Genomic DNA, 26070 nt, shown 5'->3' on the forward strand with positions numbered 1-26070 from the left:
CCTCTGCACTACATATGCGGTTCAAGTTTTATTATTGCAATAAAAGTGCTTTATGCTGGCTTTTCTCAGCTCTGTGTCATGGAGGTTGCTTACACGTGCCTTATGCCCCTTTTAGCACAGAAATTGGTAAGTATGTAGTGTCCTTGACAGTGCAGCAGTGAACAGCCTGGGCATGGGGGGTGGGGAGCAGGACGCGTAACTCAAGAACAGCCTGGGGCCAGGCTGAGGCAGTTGTGGTCTTTCTCACATCCCTTAACTGTTCTGCTCCTACAACAGGTAGGGAAGATCTAACCTGCCTTTAGCAGGGAGTCAGCTGCAGACGTGTTACAGGCAGATGTGTAGGGAGGATGCAGGGATTTAAATCTTTGTCCTCCATTAGATAGGTATGCCAAGACTGCCTTGATACTTTCTTATCCCCCACCCCCATCCTGTAGGTGCCAGTAATGTTTCTCTTACTGAGTTAGTTAATGCTGATCACCAGGATGCCTTGACAAACACCTTGGAAAATTGCTCTGGAGCTGGGCATGGTGGTACACACCTTTAATCCCAACACTCAGAAGGTAGATCTCTCATGAGTTCCAAGTCAGCCTGGTCTACATATAGATCACTGTCCGTTTTAATTTGTTTTGTTTTTTGAAATGTTCTTCTTAATAATTTAAAATATAGAGGTTGTCAAGCATTAGAATAATGACTGATTTTTATTTATTTAATTTTTTTCTTTTCTTGTCAGGGTTTCTCTGTGTAGCCCTGGCTGTCCTGGAACTCACTCTGTAGACCAGGTTGGCCTCAAACTCAGAAATCTGCCTGCCTCTGCCTCCCAAGTGCTGGGATTAAAGGCGTGCGCCACCACTGCCTGGCATAATGGTTGATTTTTATTTTTTAACATTGATGTGGATGTCAAAGGTCAGTTTGAAAAAGCTGGTTTTCCTACCATGCAGGTGCTTGGATGTAGCACCTTTACCAGTTATCTTGCTAGCCTGAATAGTGTTTTTTTTTTAATACTTAAATTATTAAATTATTTTAATTTAGATTTCTGGAATAGTAGCCTAGAGTTATATCTTAATTTTCCTCAAAGTTATTTTAACAAATTTATCAGAATAAGAGTTTTGGTGACTACCTATTTAAGAACTGTTGAAATGTCTGGTTGATACTGCAGTTCCCCTAATGCATATGAACATCATCAAGATCACTGTCATTCCAGGAAAGTCTCATGCTGTTTCCCACTCAGATCCTACCATACCCCCAAAGACAGTTTTTAAAATACATGTTTCTGTGTGTGAGTGTATGCCCGCATGTGTGCAGATCTTCTGGAGGCCAAAAGAAGGTCTTGGATCCCATAGAGCTATAGTTACAGATGGTTAAGAGCACTGGCTGCTCTTCCAGAAGACTCAGGCTGATTCCCAGCACCAACATGGTAGCTCACAACTGTCTGCAACTCTAGGTCCAGCCATTCCAGGACCCACTCTGGCCTTGATGGGGACAAAGCACCAAGTGGTGTATATACATGTATGCAGATAAAAAATACCCATAAAGGTTTCTTTTTTAATGCACTAAAATTAAAATGCCAAAGGTAGCATTCCTGCCTTTTGCCCAGAATGTGTGATGAGGTCATCCAAGTTGCTTAAATTCCAGGTGTGTGTCCTCTAGGCAGCTGGGCTTTGTACCTATTAGAGGCTAGGTTTGCCACAGCAGTGAGCTGCATGGCTCACAGCCAAATGACTGTCAGCTCTTGGAAAGGTAGAAAATCATGCTGTTGGCTTATATGTGTGGATGATACATTGTCAGATATGCTTACTGGTAGGCACTCTATTTTAACATTTATTTCTAACTCTCTCAAAAGCAGCATGTACCCAAGATTTTGGAAAGTAAATCCAGTTAATTGCAGAGTGTTTTATAGTTGTTATGCCAGTGCATGCTGGGTTGTGGGGGTGATTACAGCCTGAGACAGGACAGTGCTAATATAGGCTTTAACTCCAGTGAAGGGAAACGACAGATGAGCAAATGCTACCAAGTGCCATGAAAGCAGCAAAGAACAGGAAGTGGCCAAGTGAAGGCTGAAAATTTTTCATGTGGCAATGGAACAAAAAGTATGAAGGCCCTGAGGGCTGGTGCACTGGGTTAGCCGTGACACAGTGAGACCTGCCAGGGACTAGCCAAGGGGTATTATGTGACAGGTCAGTGAGTTCTCTAGGGTCTTGTGAGTTTCAGTGTATTCCCACCTCTGCTCTACATAGTCTAGATTTCTTTTAAAAAATGGGTTAGAATAGAGTTTTCGAAACTTAGCAAAAGTCTTGTATCCTAAATATTACATTTCTAAAGAGTTCAGATTAGTTTTAACTTGCTGCAAGATTTTCACAGTGTATTACTGTGGTAATAGCCCAGGTATCTGTGGCCTACCTGTCAATAAAAAAAAAAACATGCTCCAGGCTTTTTGGTCTTGTGCTCTCAAGTTTCTAAAACCTTCAAAGACTGTAAAAGCGGCAGAGCACATAGTAGTACTTCGGTGCTCTTCATCTAGGCAAACCATGTAACCAGTCCAGGTTGGAAGGAATAGATGCCTCACATTGGAGGAATGTCAGTCAATCTCTGCAGAGTGCTTGGTGCAGCTATGTGTGCCCACTGAAACTCAACCACAATGCCATAGTGTCTAAGTAGCCACCATCTCAGTGGCAGTCTGAACTATTATTCTATGTTGATAATTGCCCAGAGAATGGAGGTGCATATTCCCAGTACAGCGGAGGAAAGGATTCACGATTGCCACTTACTTGTGTTTGGCTGGCCTTTTTTATTCTCTTTATCTTGCAGGACCAGCTATATAACAGGTACATTTTCAAATGGCCTTGCTATGGGTGGTGTTGGTTTTATGTTTTTTGTAATTGCCCTGGGGTCCCTGGTTCCTGTGATGGATCACTAGAACTTATGTAAAACAATAACAGCAACAGGGCATTGTGTGACCTGTAATCCAGAGCTAGGGAGGCAGGTCCACAAAAAGAGCATCTGAGAACCAAGGCAGTAAGGTGCAATAAAATTCTTGAGCACAACTTCCTGACTCTATAAAAGCTATTCAAAGTCTTACCAGTGACCTCAATAGCCTATGAAGAGGGAGGATATGAGCAGCTGTGTAAGGTACTTGCACTCCAGGGAAGTTGCCACTGTGTACATCGGGTAACAGTGGCTCACACCCATCTGTAACTCCAGTCCCAGGTGCCTCCATGGACACTAGGCATGTCTGTGACACATAGACAAGATACCCATACCAGTTTTAAAACAAAGTAATATTTTTTAAAACTATAAAAGTATGAGGGCCATGTGAGGAGTGGGGATGGGGCTACCCAGTCCCTAATAGCCCTGTGCTTGGTCAGTCCTCCCTCCCTGGGCTTTGTGGTCCCTTTGGACTTTTTAACATCAGGAAGAAGTTACATTGAAGTTTCAGTTCTCTTGCATTGATGTAGGAACTCAGAAAGCAGTGATGTTACCTGCCTGTACCACATGTACGTCCTGCTGGCCTCGGGAGCTGTCAGTCTTCCTGAAAGTGACAGGTCATGACTAATCCTTACACACTGCCTCCCAGCTCCACTGTCTTTTCATATTTTTGGAGTGAGGTTGTATCAGATGACTGATATCCCAAGAACATGCCAGCCAGAGGGTGGAGCACAAGTTATGAAACCAGCATTTCACCATATTGGATCCCTCATGACTTTATCATCTGAAATGATGTCACATGGAAATAGAGCTTGCCAAACATGCAGAAAGCTGATTCCTACAGCCAAGCAATATCCTTAGACGTACAGAGTGCTAGACTTGGCTCTGGCCTCATTTCTATAGTTTGTGATTATAGGAAAAATTGCTGAATGAAGTCTAGAGGTGATCATTGGTCACTTCACTAAGGGGACAGTGAAATGCAAATTTTACAAACAAAAGTTACGAACTTTTTAAAAGTGAATATCCGTTTGTTTTCAAACATAAAAACACTACTATAACGCGTGCTTTGTGTTTTTCTTTAAAAACCAAATTTTCTTGCTAAGGGAACACCAACGTTCTATGGCAGTAGCCAAAAGGTGCCATTCCCCAGCCTGTCTTCAATGCTAAAGCTGCCTAGGGACTAGTGGAGTCTTCTAGGTAAAAGTTTGTGGCCCAGCTGCATGGGGCTGGGCGTACAGGCAACTGCATTGTGCTGTGGCCCTGAGTAAGGTGCTGCCCTCAGAGTCTGGGAACTGTTTGAAGGAACATTGGAGGTCAGCCTATGAGAGGCCAGAATGCTCAGTTTGTAGGAATGCCATGACAGCACCTGGCCCACCATTAGCACCCGGAGGGACAGGTGCTGTTGTGGCACATTAGCCTGGGTTGAGGCACCGTCCAGATTCTTCGAACTGGTCAGAGGACACTATCTCCTTCCTCATTGAGCAGCCTTTCTCATTTCTGGCAATAGAGAATGCCTTTGGTGATTTTAGGCCTGATTTGCTTTAATTTTATGGTAAAACTTATAATTTGTATAAGCAAAAAGCACTAAATCTCTAGGTACAGTAACCAGCCACTTTTGAACAAACAGCAAACTCAGCATTACTATGATGGTCGAACTTTATAAGGCCCTATCTTCCTTCTGCTGCAGTCAGACAAGTTCCTAGAAAAGCTCTCAAATTCTAATGACCTCCAGGAAGAGAGGGCTCGGAGGCCACCATTAGGCACACTGCCTTCGCTTGCTTCAATTCAATCTGAATTGAAGGTACTGTCCCTGAACAAACTGAAAGGGGCCAGGCTGGCACACAGACCTGTCAGTGAGTGTCGGGAAAACGGTCACAGTGTTTACATGATCTGGAGGTTAATCTCCTAAGCACTAAATCATATACTTCCCACGAGTGAGAAGGTTACTACGGCTTGAGCCACCAGCTGACCAGTCCATACAACTAGACCCTAGCAAGTATAGCCTTCTAATTTCAGTTGAAGAACTTTTGTTTTCATTTGAAATTACAATTTTCAGCTAAAAATGTCAATCATCAGCTATCTTGATTTTCATGATATATTCCCCATCCATGTCTTGAGTTAAGGTTTAGAGGCATGTTCATTTAACTGTTAGTTTCTGTTGGGTCTCAAGTTTGTTAAAAGGCTTTTCCAAATAAAAGTGACTTTCAGGCTGGCCATAGAGACACACACCTTTAATCCCAGCACTTGGGTCTCTGAGTTCTATGCTGGCCTAGTCTACACAGTGAGTTCCAGGTCGTCCAGGTCATCTGAGACAGTGATAACCCTGTCTCAGAGAAAGAGGAAGGGAGGAGAGGGAGAAGTGACTCTTGAATCAGTTGCCAGCAGCTGCTCAGCTAGGGGCAGAGCCTGTGGAGCTCCTCCATGATCCATATGAGATTTCGAACTGGTTTGGATTAGTGCAGGTTGAGATGCCAAAGCTTTTAAATTCAGACTCCATTTAAGAGAACCTGGCCTAAGTTTGAACTCAGGTAGACTAACAGGCTGGTATCTAGCATTAGTTTCCAAGTTGCCCACCAACAGAACCTGAGCTTAGCTCTAGTCTCTAGGCTAATCCCCAACAAGAGCAGAGTTTCCAGGTTACACCCCCAACAAGACCAATGTCTCCAGGTGATTCCCTCAACAAACTTGCACCCCCAGGTTACAAGCCCACCCCTTGCTGCCAGTGCAGGGGGGGAGCAGAGTTAAGTTTATGATATGACTCCCAGCACCAGCCAGTTATGTTAAAGGCCACAGGAGCTTTCCGATTAGATACTTGCACACATATTCCATGCTTGCTGTTTACTATAAAGCCTTGCCCCAATAGACATTCGGAGCTCCCCCACCACCAAAATTATCCTGCATGATGGTGGTGCATTGGCGGGGGGGTGAGCTAGCTCGAATAAAAGACCCTGCTGTGAGTTGCATCAGATCGGCTCCTGTGTGTGTCTGGGGGGAATCACTAACTTTTCCCTGGCACAACACAGGTAACTACTGCTGCAATGAATTTATATGTGCAGCAGCCATGTCCTATCTAGATGACAGCATTTGACGGTACTTCTCCTGATCCTCTGTCTTTGCTATTTTGAGTCTTTTATCCGTGGATGGCCTGGGATGGCTAGCCCAGGGTCTCCAACCCAAAAAATCCTACTTTAGTTTCCAAATATATGTACTACCACGATCAACCTGAGGAATGTTTTCAAAATTGGCTTCATATTATACAACTCCGCCAAGTTTGTGATAACCTGGTAAGTAAAGAAGTGGCCGACCTTGTTGAAGGAAACTGTGCATCTGCTGTTTGCTACTTCATAATGATGACGATCGGTAGTCTCCAACTCCAACTCCATTGCCTCTGCCTACAGGTACCCCCAACTTTCTTTCCTCCAATACCAATATCTGCGGGGAAACGGTGTGGTGTTTTCAGCACACGTCAAAGCAATTTTCTTGTCCAGGGATCAACCTCACCTTCATTTGTGCTGTATTCTTTTTTGTAGCCCTGGCTGTTCTGGAATTCTTTCTAGATCAGGCTGGCCTCAAACTCAGATCCACCTGCCTCTGCCTCCTGAGTGCTGGGATTAAAGGTGTGCACCACCACCTTCCCTGGCTCTGCTCTCTTTGAGACATCTTCCTCCTGTGACTCTCAGTTATGCATTTCAGAGCTGCTTCTGTTATCTGCTACATTGAGTCCCCCTGGTTGCCAATGTGACTGCAGCTCTCAACACTGACCTATTCCTCATCATCACACAGCCATCTAGCTCTAGATCCATCTTAGTCATAGAGATGGGACTGTGACAGTGGCCTCCCATTTCCATGTCACAGTTTCCAGGCACATTACACCACAATGCATGTAATGTTGAGGACAAACCTGTGGAGTAGGTGGCTGTGGGAAACCCAGCTCAGAGATTTAGAAATTGATGTGATGTCACAGACCTGGGACCTAGCTCTGATAACCCAACCAAACCTTTTAAATATGGGTGAATATTTAAGTTTTTAACTGTGGTAGTTCTTCTAAGAGGGACATATTTTTTTTTTTAAGTACTTCCTAGGCAGGAAGCTAGGCCCCAGGGTTAAGAAGCTCACAGACTCTTGATCCCAGCACTCAGAAGGCAAAGGCAAGTGGATCGTTTGAACTTAAGGAAAGCCTGGTCTACAGAGTAAGTTCCAGGACAGCCAAGGCTACATAGAGAAACTCTGTTTTGAAAAACAAGGTCACAGATAACACTCTGCCAACATGGAAGCACAGGGACATTACCTCAGATCAACTTGGGGTGACAGTTACAGGTTCCAGCCTCCACGGGAACAGAGGATCTCTGGACAAGCCGTGGACCCAGAGGGAAGATTGTAGTGGCTGCTTGCTCAGGCACTGATCTGCCACATTGCTCACAGGGAGTTTCTAAATGAATGTTTGGCCACCAGTGTTTTAAACCTATTAGTTATTCATGCAAGTCTATAAAAACAGAAATAAGTCCTGGTCATAGCACTGGTTCTTATATTAATTGTGAGAACATTTTGTAGATCTAATATGTAGGCCCTGCCTTCAGTTAGCCAAGGGCTGACTTTTCATCCTTTGGGACACATGAGCAATACAAGATGATTCTCAGAGTCAGAGGCAAAAGGCCACATGAACAGGAGTGTCACCATTCCTGGGATGTGTTCCTTGTGTGGCACTCTGGGCTGTGGGCTCCTCACAGGCAGGCAGGGTCTCAGGATCTGAGACAATCTGGCCAGGCTCATCATGGGAACTGTGCTGTGAGCCTGCCTGGCCAGCATCCCTGATACCTACCCCACCTTGAGTGGGCACACTGTGTCATTCCTTAGGGGATTTCCTAGCACATGACTCCTGGGTCCCTCCCTAGACACCATCATCCAATTATACCCATCAGGAATTTCTCTTCCTCTTCTTTTTAACTTGACATTCATATGATTAGTGAGTTAAATGTAGATTCAAAAGCTTCAAGATTTAAAAGACACAATAGAGCTGCACAAAAAAAAAAAGAAAGAAAAAAGAAAAAAAAAAAGAAACTGTCCTGTCAACACAGTTCTTTACTTCTTCCAGGAGGTGACTAATTAGATTTAAAAGACAAAAAAGCATTTACTGCTTTCTTAGGGAAATCATAAGGCTGGAGGGATGGTTCAGTGGGTAACGTGCTTTCTATGCATATATGAGGACCTCTCCACACCCACATGAAAGTTGTGAACAGCAGCACATCTGCACTACAGGTGCAGAGACAGTTCCCAGGGGCTTGCTGAACAGCCAGCCTAGCTGAAATGGTGGGCACTAGGTTCAGTGAGAGACTGTCTTAAAACTAAGGTAGAAGGGAATAGAGGAAGACTGTCGATCTCTGAGCTGTACATGCACGAATCGGCAAAGGCAGCGTGTGTGTGTGTGTGTGTGTGTGTGTGTGTGTGTGTGTGTGTGTGTGCGCGCGCGCGCACGCGAGAATCTACACACAACTACAAACTGAAAAGCTCACCAGGGTCTGGAGATGTCAGGCAGCATTTGCTTAAGAGTGTAAGACTTGGTCCCTAACATCTCAAGGAATGAAAGAGAGCAGGAAAGGGGATGGGGCTTCCTAGGCTTCCTGCAGTACACTTTTCTGAAAACAAAACCAGAGGGTATGACCTCAGTGGTGATTATTCGCTGTCTCAGTATTGTGGTTATATTTCCCCTTGGCATGTTCCTGGAATGATTTAATAATTGTGTCATTGTCTATAGATCAGTGACTCCTTTAACCAATGTCAGGCATCTGGGATTTCTAGATTGGTTTTACTAAAAGAAACACGTGTTCTCCCTCTTCCTTTCCCCCCTCTCCATGTGGCATGGCTGGCCTCTACTTTTCTACCTTCTCTGTGTGTGTGTGTTTTCTAAAATAAAGCTCTAAAACCATAAAGAGAGAGAGAAAAGAAACACTGTGATGGATCCAGAGACTGCATTGTAATACATTTTTTTTTTTTTGTAATACATTTCTAAGAACTATGCTAGGTTACAAAATATGGCCACCTTTTAAAGCCCCGGACATCTGTCTTACTGCTCTCCAGTTAACTGACTTTGCCCATTGGCAGGGTGAGGCCTCAACAGCTCGTCGCTGACTTCCTCATAGGGCCAAGTAGCCCTAGTTTGCACCCTTCTATACAACATCTACTCATATCAGCTGTACTCTTTAGCTCCACCTCTGAATCTAAAGTCAGTCAAAGGCCTTATGTGGGTGATTGCTCTGTTTACGGAGCCACACAGGCTAACCTGGGCCCATCCCAGTCCACAGTGAGTCAGCTGAACAAGGGGCAGGCACCACCCTTTCCAGAGCAGGAACCCAACTGGGACACAAGCCACCAGCACATCCCAGGAGGCTGCAGTGGCTGGAGAAGGGTACAGAGTGCGGTGCGGAGCCAGCAGGTAAGAACAGTCTGCATTGGCTGGATAAAGGAGCTAAACAAGACCTGCTCACAACCAATTTCTTTCCCTCCTTTGTCCTGTCTTCTAGGAGTTCCTAGGTAGCCTTTTAATTTGCTTCACTCTTAAAATGAACCGAGAACAAAGCTTTCCTTTTCTGATCCCAGGCAGGGTTTGAAGGATGTGTGATTTTCTGCACTATTTTATCTTCTACCCTTACCTCTAATCTACCCTACATCCATTGGCCATAAGGCCCTGAAGGCTATGGCTCTCTGGTGCTCAGACTTCCCTAGTGGCTCCCTCTCATTCAAGAAGGGCCAAAATTCTCACCAAGACCTGTGAGCACTACAGGATCTGAGCGTCTCTCATCTTCTCTGGTTTCCTCCCTCAGAGTCCTCTGAACAATGAGGGCATGCTCACCTCAGGGTCTGTACAGTGGGCCTGTCTCCCTGGAATGTTCTTGCCCACCCAGTTCTTTAAGCTTTTACTCAAATGTCTCTCCCCTTTACAGCAAGGATCCCCTAATCTTACTGCCACCCTCTGCTCTCCATCCTACTTTATTTACCTCCCCAGTTCTTCCCACCACCTGACACAGCCCACAAAGTCTTGGGGCTTTTTAATCCAGCTCTTCACTACAAAGTCCCTACATCAAAGACTGATAATTTTGTACACTTCTTACTGTGGGCATCTAAAACAGTAACTGGACTTAGGAGATGGTCATAAGTGGGATGAGCAGACAGTTATGGAGTTGCCTATTTGTGCTAGGCACTGTGGTAAATGTACTCCACGTGTAACTCATTTAAATAGTCATCCCATGCCTGGATAACTCTATGCTGTAAGTAAATGTTATTTTACTGTTGTTACAAAATAAATGACATGGAGCCTAGCCCATTCTTTGCTTTCACAGTCAGGGGCAGGCAGTAGGTCAAGCCTCTCACTAAAACCCTGGCTTCTGTTCTGCCTCCCTGGACCTTCACTGGGAGAATAGAATTCCCTGAGTCCTGTTCCCTCTGGCACAGTATAGCCCTGGAAGGAGGCGGTCCATGCTTGTGGCTTAGCAACAGCCTCCTCCTTGTCGATCCACCAGATCCCTGGGCTAATTTGGCCTTACAGAAGCTATTACTCCATCACATTAACCCACGCTTCTGTTCTCTGAAGGATGGATGAGCTGTCCACAGGAACAAGTGGGAGTCCAGAGCTCCAGCAGTTTGGAACAAAGTGTTCTTATTCTTTAAGTTCAAAGAAGGGGGCTAATGGGCCCCTTTCCAGCCCTGCTGATTCCCCAGGGCCTGACTGGTGACGCAGTGTGTTATTATTGCTTACAATACGAAGAAGTATAGAAAGCTCTGGGATGGAAATGTAATGGATAGAAATGGAAAGATTTTGAGGGAAGGGAAGTCCCTGGGAGGGAGGACTGGATGGGTTCTCTCCAGAGAGTCAGCCACCTGCAAAAACTGAGCAAACTCTTGCATTGTAACACTATGTGTATCTCATTAGGGCTGGAGTTTCCCTTCCTACACCTAAGTTTTTCTTTAAGAGACTTTCTACAGGTGGTAACTGGAAGAAAGTTTATCAGGGTGTCAGGTGACATTTCTGGGGAGATGTGTACAAACATCTATTCACCTCAGACAAAGAACCAATGCCAGACCAAGTAAAACAGTGGTTCTCAACCTTCCTAATGCTGTGACATTTAATACAGTCCCTCATGTTGTGGTGATCCCCAGCCATAATTTTTTTGTTGTTACTTCATAACCATAAATTTGCAACTGTTGTGAATCATAATGTAAATATCTGTTTTCTGATGGTCTTAGGCAACTCCTGTGAAAGGATTATTCAACCCCAAAGGGGCTGCAACCCATAGATTAAGAACTGCTGAAATAAAATAAAATAGTCTATGTCCACTGTGGTAAACCAAGGACATTAGTAGGGTTAAAGGAGCCTAGGTGACTCAGGTAGTTCACCCCCGCATTGGTGATGGCTGCGGATAGAACCTTCTCTCTCCTGGCAACTGCTTACATAACCCTGGGGAGGGCTTTGTGAATCAGCTTTCTGAACTCAGTCTTATGCTCCCTTAGTTCCCATAGGCCTCCCACTCCCTTCCTGGAAGGAATGTTGTTTCAATTCGGAGGAAATGGCTACCTACACACTAGGTTTTCAGAATTCTCTTCCCTGTGTCTGCTTTTCTCCTGTTACTTTATGGAGACACAGGGCTTGGCATTGGCGATTCGCACTGGCTCGGAAGGATGACAGGCAAACCAATACAGCATGGAGGAATTTCAGTCTAGGAAATGCAGAAGGCCTGGCTCAGAGTAGGCACTTCCAAAATATGTGCGGAATGAATAATGACTAGTGAATACGAAGATCCTTGGGGTTTGCGTGGGTGTAGGGTTTAGGGGCAGGCTTAGAACTGAACAATTCACCACGTGAACAGGGAAGAGCACTGCTAAGGCATGAAGGCATGGATTAGCAGGCTGAGTTTTAAAATCAGCAAGCTATTTGAAATGAAGGGAATGTAGTGAGTAAATGGGGGTAAGAATAGAGACATGTCCACCAGGGGTCAGTCATGAAATGTTTAAAGTCATGTTGAATCTGAGATTAATTCTGATGTAAAGAGCTAGATATGCTTTCACCAAGAGGTAAAGGCAGTAACTCCCAGATTTCTGGTTCATTTCATAAGTGTATTTGGTGGGGTTGCAGTAAAGATTTGGGAAAACTTCAAGGTAGTCTCCTGAAGGTAGTAATAAATATCCAAAAAGCAGGTGGAATTTATGCCTGCACCTCCCTATTCAGGAATAGCACACTCTATTCTCACTGGCTTAACGTTCCATCCTTCATGGCCATAGGCGGGTCTTGGAGGTCTCCTTGATTTTCTAGTTTTTCCCCTGCATCCCATGGAGACCCAGTGCCTGAGTCCCTTATAAAGAGTGATTGGTGTAATTTTCTGAAGTGATCTCTCAGCCAAGTTCACTTCCCTAGGCAGCAGATGCCCAATGGTTCCAGCACTGGGGGTTGGTGCGACTGCATTTTCAACCAGGGCAGGTCAAGAGTCAGCGCCATGCCAGAATCCTGAGAGCATGACCCCAGAAGCAACACCTAGGGACTTGAAAGCGCTTCTAAATCAAAAAGAGAGGCGATCTCCTTTTCAGAAAGAGCAGGGGGTGGGTGTCGACTCTGCTGTCTTCTCCCACCCAATGCTGCCTCGGTGCCTAGTAAGTCAAAGGGTCTGACAAGCCGCTCCTCTGAAGAACCAGGCTCTAAGTCTCTTTAGGTATGCATGAGGAGGGCTGCAGAGGCAGGCTGGCCTTCTTTGGAATACCTGAAGCTGGGCTCAGGCAGTCTGCAACTCCGGGAGTTTCGGGGGTGGGGAGGGGGGGCGGGAAAAAGTTGTCAAGGTGACTCCGCAGCCGTGGGGCATCCTGGGAACACAGGCCCCACCCCGACTCCCCGCGCGCGCCCGCACGCAAGTAGGCTTGGTGCACATGCGTCATGGGCATCACACGCAGCTAAGCAGGATTTCTGCGCAGGCGTTATAGACCACAAGCGAAGACGCAGCTTCCGGCTAAGTTCTGACGCCTTGGATAGGGGAATGTAGGCAGCTTGGGGTCGTGGAAGTATGTGACGTAGGGGCGTAGAGAGGATGGGCCCTGGACAGTTGAGTCTCGGTGGTACTAGGTACTTGAGACCTGGGTACTCGGTGCATGAAGAGTGCGGCGTCTTAGCCCACGTGCTCTCGGTTTTTAGAGGAAAGAAACGGGTTAGGATTCATCTTGAGTTCCTGCACCGGCAAGGATGCCTTGTTGTGAGGAAAAGGACAACAGTTTGCAGTAAAACGAATATGCACCATTCCTTGTAAAGACAATGATGAAAGTGTTCCAGGAAGTGGGTCTCTGAGCCTGCTTTCTCTCAGAGGGCAGTTGCAGAACGCCGTCTTTTGCTGTACTGTTAGAAAAAAGAATACAGGTGGCCTCTTAGGTTCGTCTCCGCATAGTGCATACTGGTGGCAAAGCATAATGGTAACTGCTGAGCGTTAAAAGTCCCCTCCCGGGAGGGTGCACATTGTAGGACAGACCTCAGGAAAAGGGGTCTTTTCCTGCAGTTGATCTAAAATGAGATTAGAATCTTATGCTTCCTGCCCCCAAAGGCTAGCCTAGGAACTGCAGATGTCCTAGCAGCCAGGCAGGCAACCAAAACTTGAGTCATAAGAAAGCGGGAACAACCCCATCTATGAAGGAGTCCTGACCATGCCACTTAGATATTTCAGTACAAATTAGAAGCAATATTTTTATTTTCAGGTTTTGTTCATGTGTTCATGTCGGATAAGAGGGGCTACAAGTGGGTACATGAGTGAGTGGGTTGATTTGGTTGGCTTAGGAAAGGAGCTGACACAAAAATACCTTTCAGGAGTAAACTTTGTTAGGGGAAAGAGCCTTGAGACCAGAGGAGCCGTGGTTAGGCCTTGACAGGGGAAAGCAGTAAGAAGAGATGATGTCTTCTATCAGAGACAACATGAATGGAGCCTTTAAGGACAGGAGAGGTTTCCCTTTAAAACTTAGAGAGGAACTTCATTAAAAGGGAGAGCTTAAGGTCAGAAAGACAGCCATCATAGACAGAACCAGGAAGGGGGGCCATGCCAGAAAAAATTTTATATACTTTCAGACAGTGGCAAGAAATGCCACACCACATGATTTAGTCTAGGATAGACTATGTGACAGAACACAGAGGAGCCAGGTCCTGGCTAGGACCATAAATCAGGCTAAAGGATTTGGTCCCATAGAGTGATCTTCTCAAAGGAGCAGGTATGCGACCTGATGATTCATATTTAAGGAACTACCCAAGATTGAGACATAAGGTGCATTTAGTCCTCTGGTTCTTGATCCCATTTCTAAGAATGGCATGGCCTTGAAGTACCAGAACTTTGCTTTACGAAGGGACAAGTGGAAGGGCCAAATATATTGCCTCTGGCATATTATTGCATTCTCCTCCATGCATGGCATTTGAGTTCTGCAGTCAATGAAAAGGCCGTTTGGGGACTTCCCAGACTAACAAAACAGCTAGACAAGTAGAAGACTAGTGGACAAGCAGGAGCAAGGACACAGGGGAGCACTACAGGGCACAAATCAGACCAGGCTTCCTATGAGAAGGATCCTCTTATCTCAGACTTGAGAATCATTTAGCATGAGTTGGGCAAGGAGCAGAGGTTGTGACTCGACAGTATGATAGACAGAGGGAGCAATACTCTCCGAGCTTGAGAGGACAAAGACAGTGAGACTCATTCCATTACCTGAAAGTATCTCCTTGTTGCAGCTGTTGAAAGTATAGGTTGGGGAAGGACATACGGAAAGATGTGGAGCTGGGGAGTAAGGTCAAACTGCAAACAAAAGCAGACTTAGTGGTGGTTGCACACGACTTTAATCCCAGCACTTGGGAGACAGAGCCAGGCAGATCTCTGTGAATTTGAGGCCAGCCTGGTCTACAGAGTGAGTTCCAGGACATCTAGGGCTACAAGTAGAAACTGTCTTGAAAAGCAATAGATAGATAGATAGATAGATAGATAGATAGATAGATAGATAGATAACATTGCAAACAGGAATCTATTGGAATACAACAGCCAGGGCTACAAGGAGAAACTCTGTCTTAAAAAAAAACTAACCAATCAATAAATAAACAAAATTTGCAAACAGAAATTTATTGGAACTTAATTCCAATGAAAGTGGCTTTGATGAAGGAGACAATGGAGAGTGGTGGAACCATGCACATTGGAGTCTGTGGCTGTTCACCTGAATCTTCAGTTGCCAAAGCTTTCTGTTCTTCAGGAATCTGTTAAGTGTAGCACCTGCAGTTTTGTATTTAAGCAGCAAATTGTTACGTATTCTGCAAGGTCAAATACAGTTTCTTTACATCTGGCCCTTGGGTCACCAATTCCATTCCAGGGAAGATTCAGGGAGCCCTTGTGGGCCATTTCAGGAAATTCAAGCTAGGTTCCACAGGAGCTACTCGTGTGTGGGTGTTGGCTAGTTTTATATCAGCTCGACAGAAGCTAGAGTCATCTGAGAGGAGGGAACCTTATCTGAGAAAATGCCTCTATAAGATCCAGCTATAAGGCAAGCCTGTAGAGCATTTTCTTAAATTAGTGGTTGATGTGGAGGGCCTACCCCATTGTGGGTGGGACCACTCCTGGGCTGGTGGTCCTGAGTGCTACAAGAAAGCAGGCTGAGTAAGCCATGAGAAGCAAACCAGTAAGCAGCACTCTATGGCTTCTGCATCAGCTCCTGCCTCCAGGTTCCTGTTTGGTTCCTGCTTAACTTCCCTCAAGGACTGTGATTCAGAATATGTAAATCATATAAACCCTCTCCTCCCCAAGTTGCTTTGGTCATGGTGTTTCATGACAGCAATAATAAACCTAACTAAGACAGAAATTGGTACCAGGGTTGTAGACTATTGCTTGTGATCTACTTTACCATGTTGTTATGGGGAGGATTGTGGAAGGACTTTGGAACTGTGGGCTGGAAAAGCCATCGAGTGTTCAAAGGTCGGTGAGCTGCTGTGAGAGGTTGGAAGATTGGAACGTAATGCTATAAGCACTGATGATGGAGGACTGACTTGTGAGCTTTCAGAGAGTAGCAAAGACTCTATCATAGCTGTTTGATGGTTTGAATTGAGAATTGGTGGCTCGGCTCAGCTGGGGCTGAAGACTCGGCTATAATTAATTACTGAAGTAGAGACATTATGTTACTGGGACAACTGATGCTAATCAGCTGTGGCCAAGAAATTAATGGTGATTAGAAAGAGAGCAGCATCAGTGAGGTGAAGTCTGGGAAGTGTATCCTGAGAGTCAGCACACTGAAGCTGTGTTCTAGAGGCAGTCAACGCTGTACCATGTGCTGGCAGCTGAACTCAGTACTCTAAGTGTCACCCAGGTGGTATTGGTTTTGAAGGTATGCAGGCGTCATGGAGCTTTGGCACTGTGTGGAGGGCTGGATCCCCTGACGAGCATCCCAGAGAAGCTACTGGAGAAAGTGCAGTCCAGTCATAGCAGAAGACCCCAGCATTTTGGAGATGCCTCTATCACGGGATGGTTGCCAAGAATAGCAGCTGCAGTGCATTGGAGCCTGAGCCTAGGCAACAAGCTGTGTGTGCTGCAGAGGGTGGAGCTGGAGAAGTGACCCACGATTTGGAGCAGCCCATAGACTGTGAGTTAGTCCCAGAAGCTGGGCGCTGAGTTATTTAGTGAGCTGACATTTGGGTTTTCTTTGATTTGATTGCGACTGTGCCCTGGTTCTTCTCTCTTGGAATAAGAGAAGATTTAAGCTACTTTGATTTTACAGTAGCCCACAGTTGAGTGATTTTGAACTTTTAAGGAGACTTTGGATTTTTAAAGAGACTGGAGTTTTAAGTGTTTGAATTCCTAAAGATTGTGAGACTTTTAAAAGTTAGAATGTTTTACATTTTGATGTTGATATTAATGTGTGCTCTTGGATGAGCAAGAAAGTGAAGTTATGGCTCAGTAGTGATGTGTTTGGGTTTATTTTTGTTTTTATTTTTTTAAAGATTTATTTATTTTATGTATATGAGTACTCACTGTAGCTGTACATATAGTTGTGAGCCTTTACCTGGTTGTTGGGAATTGACTTTTAGGACCTCTACTCGCTCCAGTCAACCCCGCTTGCTCTGGTCAGCCCTGCTTGCTCAGTCTCTGCTTGCTCAGGCCCAAAGATTTATTTATTATTATAAATAAGTACACTGTAGCGGTCTTCAGATCCACCAGAAGAGGATGTCATTACAGGTGGTTGTGAGCCACCATGTGGTTGCTGGGATTTAACTCAGGACCTTTGGAAGAGCAGTCAGTGCTCTTACCTGCTAAGCCATCTCAACAGCCCCCAGTGATGGGGTTTGTATGTCAGGTTGTCAAGGAGTCAGTTGTGCTGGTTAGTTCTGCCAACTTGACATAAGCTAGGGTCATCTGAAAGGAGGAACCTCACTTGGAAAAAAAAAATGTCTCCATAAGATCCAGCTATAGGCAAGCCTGTAGAGCATTTTCTTAATTAGTGGTTGATGTGGGAGGGCCCATTTCATTGTGGGTATTGCCACCCTGGGCTGGTGGTCCTGGGTCCTACAAGGATGCAGACTGAGCCAAGCCACAAGGAGCAAGCCAGTAAGCAGCACCCCTCCATGGCTTCTGCATCAACTTCTGTCTCTAAGAGGCAGGGGGCTTTAAGCAAAGCCACAACATCCTAGCTTCATGCTTAAAAGAAAGGTGGGTACTATCTGAAGAGCAGAGAAAGAGGTCATGACCTGTTTAGGGGTGCTATGTCAGTAATGATGGGCAGGGATATGGGTGAGAGGGGACTTGGTGATAGACGAGAGGTTAGTGGGTATAGGAGTTAAGGAGATCTTGGGTTGGGCAGCAGGTACAGAGGGAGAAATGACTCATGAGAATGCCCTAGGTGGCTGTGGGTCATGCAGGGTCACAGGGCTGGGCATCATCATGGCACAACCTAATCAGTTCCCTATGCCACCTTCTAGCGTTCCTGTTACATGTGGGCAAGAATAGCATACCTTAACCATTAGTAGTGGTAGTGAGCTTGGAGGCACAGGATAACTAAAGAGTTGGAAGTGGGTGTATAACTCATATCCTGTCTGGGAGGTGGGCCCAGCAGGAGGGAGGTGACAGACAGGGTGGAGCATCCAGCTGGAGTAGCCTGCCAACGAAAGGCAGGAAGTCTGACTGGGTCAGGTAAAGGGAAGAACCCAGAAGGGCAGACTCCCCCTGAGCATTTGACCTAGGGAGGAAATGGCACCTTTTTAAGAGGCGATAGTCGGGGCTGCATTGAGCACCTTGCAAGGTGGTACAGACTCTCATGCAGGATGACGAAGTGTGTGTGTGTGCAGTGCCCCTCCACCCTCAGTATCTCCTCCCAATGGAACAGCGTTATACTAAATACCCCAGTTTACATGTTCTTCCGAGGGAGGACTGTGGTGCTAGTGTAGAACCCAGGGCCTCCAGTGTGCTCCACAACAGCACTGCCACTCGGCTCTTCACAGTTGGAGTAAAAGAGATTTTTGGTGCTACAAGAGCCTGCAGTTGAGAGACTGAATTTTTAAAGATATTTTGGATTTTAAGGAGACCTTGGATTTTTTTTAAAAAGGATTTATTTATTTTATATATGTGAGTACACTGTCGCTGTCTTCACACACCCCAGAGGAGGGCATCAGATCCCATCAAAGATGGTTGTGAGCTGTGGTAAAGTTGTGGTTGCTGGGAATTGAACTCAGGACCTCTGGAAGATCAGTCAGTGCTCTTAACCACTGAGCCATCTCTTCAGCCCCAAGACCTTGGATTTTTAAAGAGACTGTATGTTTAAAATGTTTGAATTCGTAAAGACTGACTATAGTATTAATATGAGATCTTGAGGACACCGAGAAAAGAAAGGTTATACTTACTAAGTGATGTGCTTATCAAAGGGTCAATTGTACCAACTAATTTTTGTGTCCACGTGACACATGGTTGAGTCAGAAGACAAAATCTCTGTTGAGAAAATGCCTGTTATAGGCAGGCCTGCAAGACACATTCTCAGTGGGTGGCGCTACTCTGGGCCTCTGCATCAGCTCCTGCCTCCAGGTTCCTGCCTTAACTGCACTCGGTGATGATGGTTACACCGGAGCGTGGGTGAAATCACCCTTTCTCCCCAGGTTGCCTTGGGTGTGGTGTCTCCTCACAGCAACAGTAACCCTACGCCAGGCAGCGTACTGTGGAACTGAAAGAGGAAGGAAGGAAGAGATTGGGAGGGTTTCTAGAGTCTCCCACCTTTTTGCTTAAATGCTAAGTCCCAGTGCCTGTGGTTGTGGGTGATACTGTGCCAGCTCTCAGCCTCACCTGGCATGCAGCAGCTGCTCCATATGCACCTGCCAATCTGGATGGGGAAACCTTACTACTTCACCTGACTTTTACACATGGCAGGAAAAACGAGGCCCTTGACCCTGTCTTTTCTTCAGGGTACATCCTGCGTGGTCCACTAGGTTTGGTTTCTAAGGTCTAGGATCAGTCAAATACGGAATTTTGTGGATGGCGATTATGAGCTTGAGAAGCAGACTGGTGTAAATCCTCGTTTATAAGAGGGGATAGTAACTCCTGGTGACGGTCTCAGTGGGTTGTGGGACACAGCTGGCGGGACACAGCAGTCCTATCTTTTTTCTAAATGATTTATCACCCTCTGCATTCTGCAGTGTGCTTCAGGAAGCAATTATGTCTGTCCTGTACCCATCTCTGGAGGATCTGAAGGTGGGCCAAGTCATCCAGGTAAGAACCAGGCTCCATTTGCCTAGAGTCCCTGATGGTGATCTTGGGGATTAACACTAGTAACTAAAGCTTATCTTAGAGGATCCTGGGTACTGGGAGCCCTTGGGAATTCCAGGGAAGCCCTGGGACTCAGTGCAGAGCCAGGTGGGTAAAGGGAGAGTCCAGGAGTTAAGGCCCATGGAGGGAGTCAGATGTGGAAAGATAAAGGAGCCACAAGGAGGTGGGTTCTGGCATACTTCTCCATCCTCTGAAGGAACACCTAGGTGCCAGCCAGCTTCCTCAGGAAACCCAGGGCATGGGCTCAGCCTGTTCAGTCCCAAACACCCTCTTCCACCTTTACCCCACACCCTCTATGTTCCCAGAAGCCTGGAAATTTCAGCCTCTCTCCCTGGTTGGGCTTTCATGCTTTAGCTGCCATGGATAGAAAACAGTTGGTCACAGGCACCAGAGGACTTTGTGCCAGAAAGATGCATGTCCAAAGAGGCCACATTAAAAAGAATTATTTTTATAATATGCATGTTTTCTCTGCATGTATGTATATGTACTATGTGAACATCCAGTGCCCTCAGAGGCCAGAATAGGGCATCAGATGCTCTGAAACACCAGTTGTAGAGAGTTGTCAGTTGTGATATGGGTGCTGGGAATTGAACTTAGGTCCTCTGCAAGAGCAGCAAGTGCTCTTGACCACTGAGCCATCGCACTGGCCCCTAAGAGGCCACATTTTAAAAAATATGCAGTTTTGATTTTTTTTTTTTTTTGGTATTTTCAAGACAGGGTTTCTCTGTATAGCTCTGGCTGTCCTGGAACTCACTCTGTAGACCAGGCTGGCCTCAAACTCAGAAATCCACCTGCCTCTGCCTCCCAAGTGCTGGGATTAAAGGCATGCGCCACCACCACCTGGCTGCAGTTTTGATTTTTAATTAACACTTTGTTGCTATACATACTCATGAAGGTACATGTGACATTTCAGCATGTATATACACTGTATGGGTCAGATTGGGGTGGCTGACGCATCCATCATTTCAGACTTATATCAGTTCTTTGGGCATGGAACACTCAAACTCCTCTCAACTAGCTATTTTGAGATCATAGTAATTGCTGAATGTAAACCACAGTTACCCTATGTGGTATAGAGCATCCATTCAGCTTTGAGAACATGCTCAAAGTGAGTGAGCACATATAGTATTTGACTTTATAAACCTGGCTTATATCATGTGTATATGTAGAGGCTACATTTACACTCTGGAGCCTTGAGGATTTCAGGACACCCCACCACCACAAGTCTACAATTCCACTACTCAGTGCTCAGAGTCCCTACCTCAGAGAGTCCCAGGCTCCAAGAGTTCTTGGGGTCCAAGCTACAGATTAGCAATGCTTCATGTTCTTTTTTCAGGCCCAGGCCAGAGCCTCACCTGTGATGCCCACTCTGCCAGCCCCCATGGCTTCTGCACCCCCACTTTCAGGTGAGTGAGCCTGACCCCAGTGTTCATTCAGTGACAGCCTCAACACCATCACACACCCAAGCATAGTTCCCAGGGCTGGTCAGGCCTGCCTCTCCTGAGGGTGTGGGATATGCTGGCCTTGAGGATATGGCCCAGGATTCCAGCCACTTCTCAATGCCTGTTTCTCACCTGTCCCTTTAGCGCAGGTTCATGTACAATTAACCTTCAGCCTTTGAGAAAACATTAGAGAAACTGACCTAGTGAGGCATAAATTGCCTGATTTGGTGCCACCATGGATGGGCAGGCCATCTGGGGGAGACCAGATGTCTGAGATAGCCCATACAGAAGCTCATAGCAATCATGGGTCAGTCCTGTGAGACAAGCTTGAACTAGGGCCCATGGTTCCTCTTGTACAGGGTTCTGCTGTCTCCTTGAGCTACTCCCCATCATGGCCTGTGGTCCCTAGCGGTCTTGCACCTGCTCTGGCTTTGTGTTAATTGTCCAACGGGTGCCAACGCAGCTGAGCTGAGTACCTCAGCAGTATAGGAGGATCTCAGTGTCTGAGGCTGCTCCTAGACAAAGGTGCATCAAGCCTTCTGCAGAGCTGGCCCATGCCCCTGGCAAGCATCCATGGGACACATGACATACTCAGGGGATCGGAGTAGACTTGGTGAATTTTCCTGGCTTCATGGAAAAAGAGTGGCCTTGGACCAGCCAGGGTGGCTCTGCATAAGCCCGAATGACACCTTGTCTCTTCCTTTCTATCAGAGTTATATCCAAACCTGGCAGACCTGGAAAGTTATATGGGACTGTCCCTCTCTAGCCAAGAAGTTCAGAAGAACCTGCCTCAGATTCCAGATGGTGACAATGTAGGTATTTGTCTCCTACCTCAGGTGGTCACTAAACATCCTACCTTTTGGTCATGCCATTTAAAAAGAGGGGTGTGTGTGTGTGTGTGTGTGTGTGTGTGTGTGTGTTGCCTTGTATATGCTAGGCAACACTGTCCTGACTGAGCCGAATCACCAGCCCCATTTCATGCATTTTAATTGGACTTTTAAAGGTTGGGTTTAGGGATTATGTTTTATAATCTGGGGTCCTCACCAGACACGAGGGCTGTAAATCCCATCCCCAGGCTTCGCTTTCACCCTTTATCTCCTTGACAGAGGAGGAGGAAAGCTTTTAATTTTGATGAGGTCAAGTTTTTTTTCATACTTTTCCTTCTTTTTTTTTTGAATTTCCTTTATAAAGAAAATTTCCCTAAGCCCTGAGTCCTAGAGATTTTCTTTTCCTTTATACTAAAATTACTACAGTTTTGTTTACATTTAATTTTACAATTGAATTTGAGTAGATTTTTGGGAAAATTGAGACGTTTATGTCGTGGTTCCTATTTTTGCCCCTGTCTGTCCATTGCTGCAGTAGGTCTTGTTGAGATAGCCCCTCCCCCAACTGACCTTGACCTCTGCCACAAAGCAGTTGCCCTCCCCACAGTAAGGATCTCTCTGGATTTCCTACATGGCTGTTGACCTAGGTGTCTAGAACCCACTGCCTTGGATACTGTGGCAAGAGACGTCCTGGTGTTTGTGTGGTTTCTCACATTTTGTCCTTTTTGTCTGAATTAGTGTCACTATTCACATCCCATTGTCTTTCTGCCTAAAGATAGGTGACCTTGCCTGTGTCTCCAAAACAGCTCATAGAGCTTTCATAGAAATGTGCTGTGTCTGTGTCGCTCGCAGGCGCCGGCCGCTTTGCCAGCTCTTCCAGTGTGTGCACATAGGAAACTTTGTTTGCTTAGGTCTTTGTTAATGTTTCTGCATCCGAGCTTTTTGTTGCCTTTGGTTTACAGTCTCTGCACGTGTCTTGTTAGATTCACACATATCTCATTTTTTTCTGCTGTTTTTGGGAGGGTGGTCAGGGTGTAGATAAATAGTTGAGTCTGTTGCCCAGGCTGACTTCTAACTCCTGGGTTCAAGTGATCCTCTTACCTCATCCTCCTTGGTAGCTAAGACTACAGGTGTATGTCCCTATCCCAACACGGTTGATTTCTGTATGCTGACATCGAATTCTAGGGTTTTTTGTTTGTTTGTTTGTTTGTTTGTTTGTTTGTTTTGTTTTGTTTTGTTTTGAGACAGGGTTTCTGTGTAGCCATGGCTGTCCTGGAACTCACTCTGTAGACCAGGCTGGCCTCGAACTCAGAAATCCGTTTGCCTCTGCCTCCCAAATGCTGGGATTAAACCACCACCTAGCTGAATTCTAGATCTTGATGAATGTTTGTATTTAACTTATGGCTAGGAGGTTTAGATTTCTGCAGACATTCTAATGGACAATCATGGTATCTTATCAATAAGAGCAATTGTATCTTTCCATCCTGTGTGATCTTTTCTGTTTTCCTGACTCATTGCATTGGCCAGATTGTATAGTCCTGTGTCTAATGAGACTGGACATCTTTTGGATATCTATAGGAGGAGTCATTTGTTAATTTTTATTTTGGGTTCAAATTATTTTGTCCAAGACAAAGTCAAAACTAGCCCTGTCATCTCTAATGACTCATTATTTACTGTGCAAATGTCTTTTTTTTTTAAGTGAAATTTAAGTGCATCTTTTCCTGATAGTAATTTCCTTTGGAAAATACAGTGAGCCCTTCCTGAACCCAGCTTCCTCTCTCCTTCCCCTCGTGTTTAGGCTTGTGGGTTTTGATGCTCTCTAATGGTGTCATCAAGCTCCATCTTCTCTCATCCTCTGCAAAGTGTGTGAGAAGGGAACTCTGGGACTGTTTGGTCCTCTTTACTCATCCCTACCTAGAGCTCAGAGACACTTGAAGCATGGGCCCCAGGTGCCTGGCTGAACCCCCTACTCCCGCTACTGTGTCTGCAGATGGTGGTCACTAGCCCTGGACCTGGCCAGGTGGTAGCCCCAGTGTCTGGGAACAACCTGGGCATACTGCGTGCAGAGATCAAGCCTGGCGTGCGAGAGATCCACCTGTGTAAGGATGAACGTGGCAAGACTGGACTGCGCCTGCAGGCTGTTGACAAGGTAAGCAATGTCTGTGGAGGATCCTCTGGAGGAGGGTGTACTCCTCTGGTGCTATATGGCCTTGTCACAGCCTTAGGAATACAAGTTCCCCTTTGGGACAGTCACCCAGCAGCCTGAGATGGTAGAGTATATAGGGGCCTCCCTTCCCAGGGCTCAGAGAGCCTCTGTTCACAGTGAGGAAGATTCTACGAACGCACCTTAATATCCGAGGCCTCAAGGCTGTGTCTTTTTTTTTTTTTTTACAAGTTGAAAAGGAAAGGTTTTTTTTTCCACATCACTTTTCAAAATTTGTGGAAATCAGGACAGAAACTCAAGCAGGGCAAGAACCTGAAGGCAGAAGCTGATACAGAGGCCATGATAGGGTGCTGCTTACTGGCTTACTCCTCATAATTTACTCAGACTGCTTACTTATAGAATCTAGGACCACCAGCCCAGGGATGGTACCACTCATAATAGGCTGGGCCCTCCCATATCAATCACTAAGAAAAATGCTCTCCAGCAGTGGTTCTCAACCAGGGGTCACATAATAGATGTTTACAGTGTTATGATTCATAACAGTAGCACAATCGCAGTTATAAAGGAGCAAGAAAATTCTGTTTATGGTTGGGGGTCTCAAGGCTGTGTCGTGTTGCAGCAGGGATTAGCCCCATACAAGGCTTCTGCCACTCAAAAATCCCCCACCCCACCCCATTTTCCTGTGCCATAACTCCCGTGTGTATGGCTTCCTGATGACTGTAGAGAAAACCAGCCAGACATCTTTGGGAAGGACAGTACAAGAGAATTGATCATGATGCTAAAATTCTGACTTAGCTTACACTGTGTGGTCTGGTGTGTTTCCTCCTCCAGGAAAATAGGGGTAACCTGTGTATCCCTTATAGATCTTAGGTTCCACGACGCTGTAAGCTCACAGGATTTGGGGAAAGAACATCTTAGAGGGTGGGGGTCCTGGGCTCAGGCAGCCAGGGATGCTGACTCTGCGGTCCTGCTTCCCAGGGGCTCTTTGTGCAGCTGGTCCAGGCCAACACCCCTGCATCCCTTGTGGGGTTGCGCTTCGGGGACCAGATCCTACAGATTGATGGGTGTGACTGTGCTGGGTGGAGCACACACAAAGCTCACAAAGCACTGAAGAAGGCATCAGCGGAGAAGATCGTCATGGTTGTCCGGGACAGGTCAGTATCCAGGTCCCAGCATCCTTCCTGCCTGGCCCCAGTCACACTCACAAGCCCAGCTTACTGTCACTCTCCACCAGGCCATTCCAGAGGACTGTCACCATGCACAAAGACAGCTCAGGCCAAGTTGGCTTTTCCATCAAAAAGGGGAAGATTGTGTCTGTGGTAAAGGGAAGCTCTGCAGCCCGCAATGGACTTCTAACCAACCACTATGTGTGTGAGGTGAACGGACAGAACGTCATTGGGCTCAAGGTAGGCAGTGGTATGGCCCTGCTAGGAAATGTGGGCACCATGGAGATGAGGAGGGTAGAACAGCTCCTGTCTGCATAGTCTGGGAAATCTGCAGAGCCTCAACTTCCTATCCTAAGGTTAATGAAGGCTTTACTATGACTTCATGTGTGGAGCTCTGAGCGATGTTAATCAGAATGAGTAGATGCCTAGTAAGAATTCCTTCCTTCCTAACACACAGGGTACACCAGAGGGGTGTGGGTACATGGGCACCCAGGTCGCTGCTGGCCTTCCTAACACACAGGGTACACCAGAGGGGTGTGGGTACATGGGCACCCAGGTCACTGCTGGCCTTCCTAACACACAGGTCACACCAGAGGGGTGTGGGTACATGGGCACCCAGGTTGCTGCTGGCCACAAAGAAAGATGACTCCTCCTCCTCCTTCTCCTCCTCCTCCTCCTCCTCTTCCTCTTCCTCTTCCTCCTCCTCCTCCTCCTCTTCCTCCTCCTCTTCCTCCTCCTCCTCCTCTTCTTCCTCCTCCTCCTCCTCCTCCT

General features: G+C 46.2%; 1 protein-coding gene across 3 annotated transcripts in view; it reads left to right on the plus strand.

The window, feature by feature from the left end:
* The first annotated feature begins 8900 nt into the window (after window positions 1–8900).
* Sdcbp2 (syndecan binding protein 2) overlaps window positions 8901–26070 on the plus strand; it is a 19498-nt gene continuing 2328 nt past the window's right edge. The window contains exons 1-7 of one of the 3 annotated variants that reach the window (XM_031372224.1): window positions 8901–9352; window positions 19574–19646; window positions 21040–21109; window positions 21857–21957; window positions 23960–24118; window positions 25112–25287; window positions 25368–25539. In XM_031372224.1, coding sequence (XP_031228084.1) covers window positions 19593–19646; window positions 21040–21109; window positions 21857–21957; window positions 23960–24118; window positions 25112–25287; window positions 25368–25539 — 732 coding nt within the window. In that variant the 5' untranslated portion in view covers window positions 8901–9352; window positions 19574–19592. Of the gene's footprint in view, window positions 9353–12711; window positions 12938–16521; window positions 16540–19573; window positions 19647–21039; window positions 21110–21856; window positions 21958–23959; window positions 24119–25111; window positions 25288–25367; window positions 25540–26070 lie in introns of those variants that run through there. The other 2 variants (XM_031372226.1, XM_031372225.1) reach the window with 2 other exon arrangements.

This window comes from Mastomys coucha, unplaced genomic scaffold (assembly GCF_008632895.1).
Source record: "Mastomys coucha isolate ucsf_1 unplaced genomic scaffold, UCSF_Mcou_1 pScaffold15, whole genome shotgun sequence".
In the NCBI taxonomy this organism is placed as follows: Eukaryota; Metazoa; Chordata; class Mammalia; order Rodentia; family Muridae; genus Mastomys; species Mastomys coucha.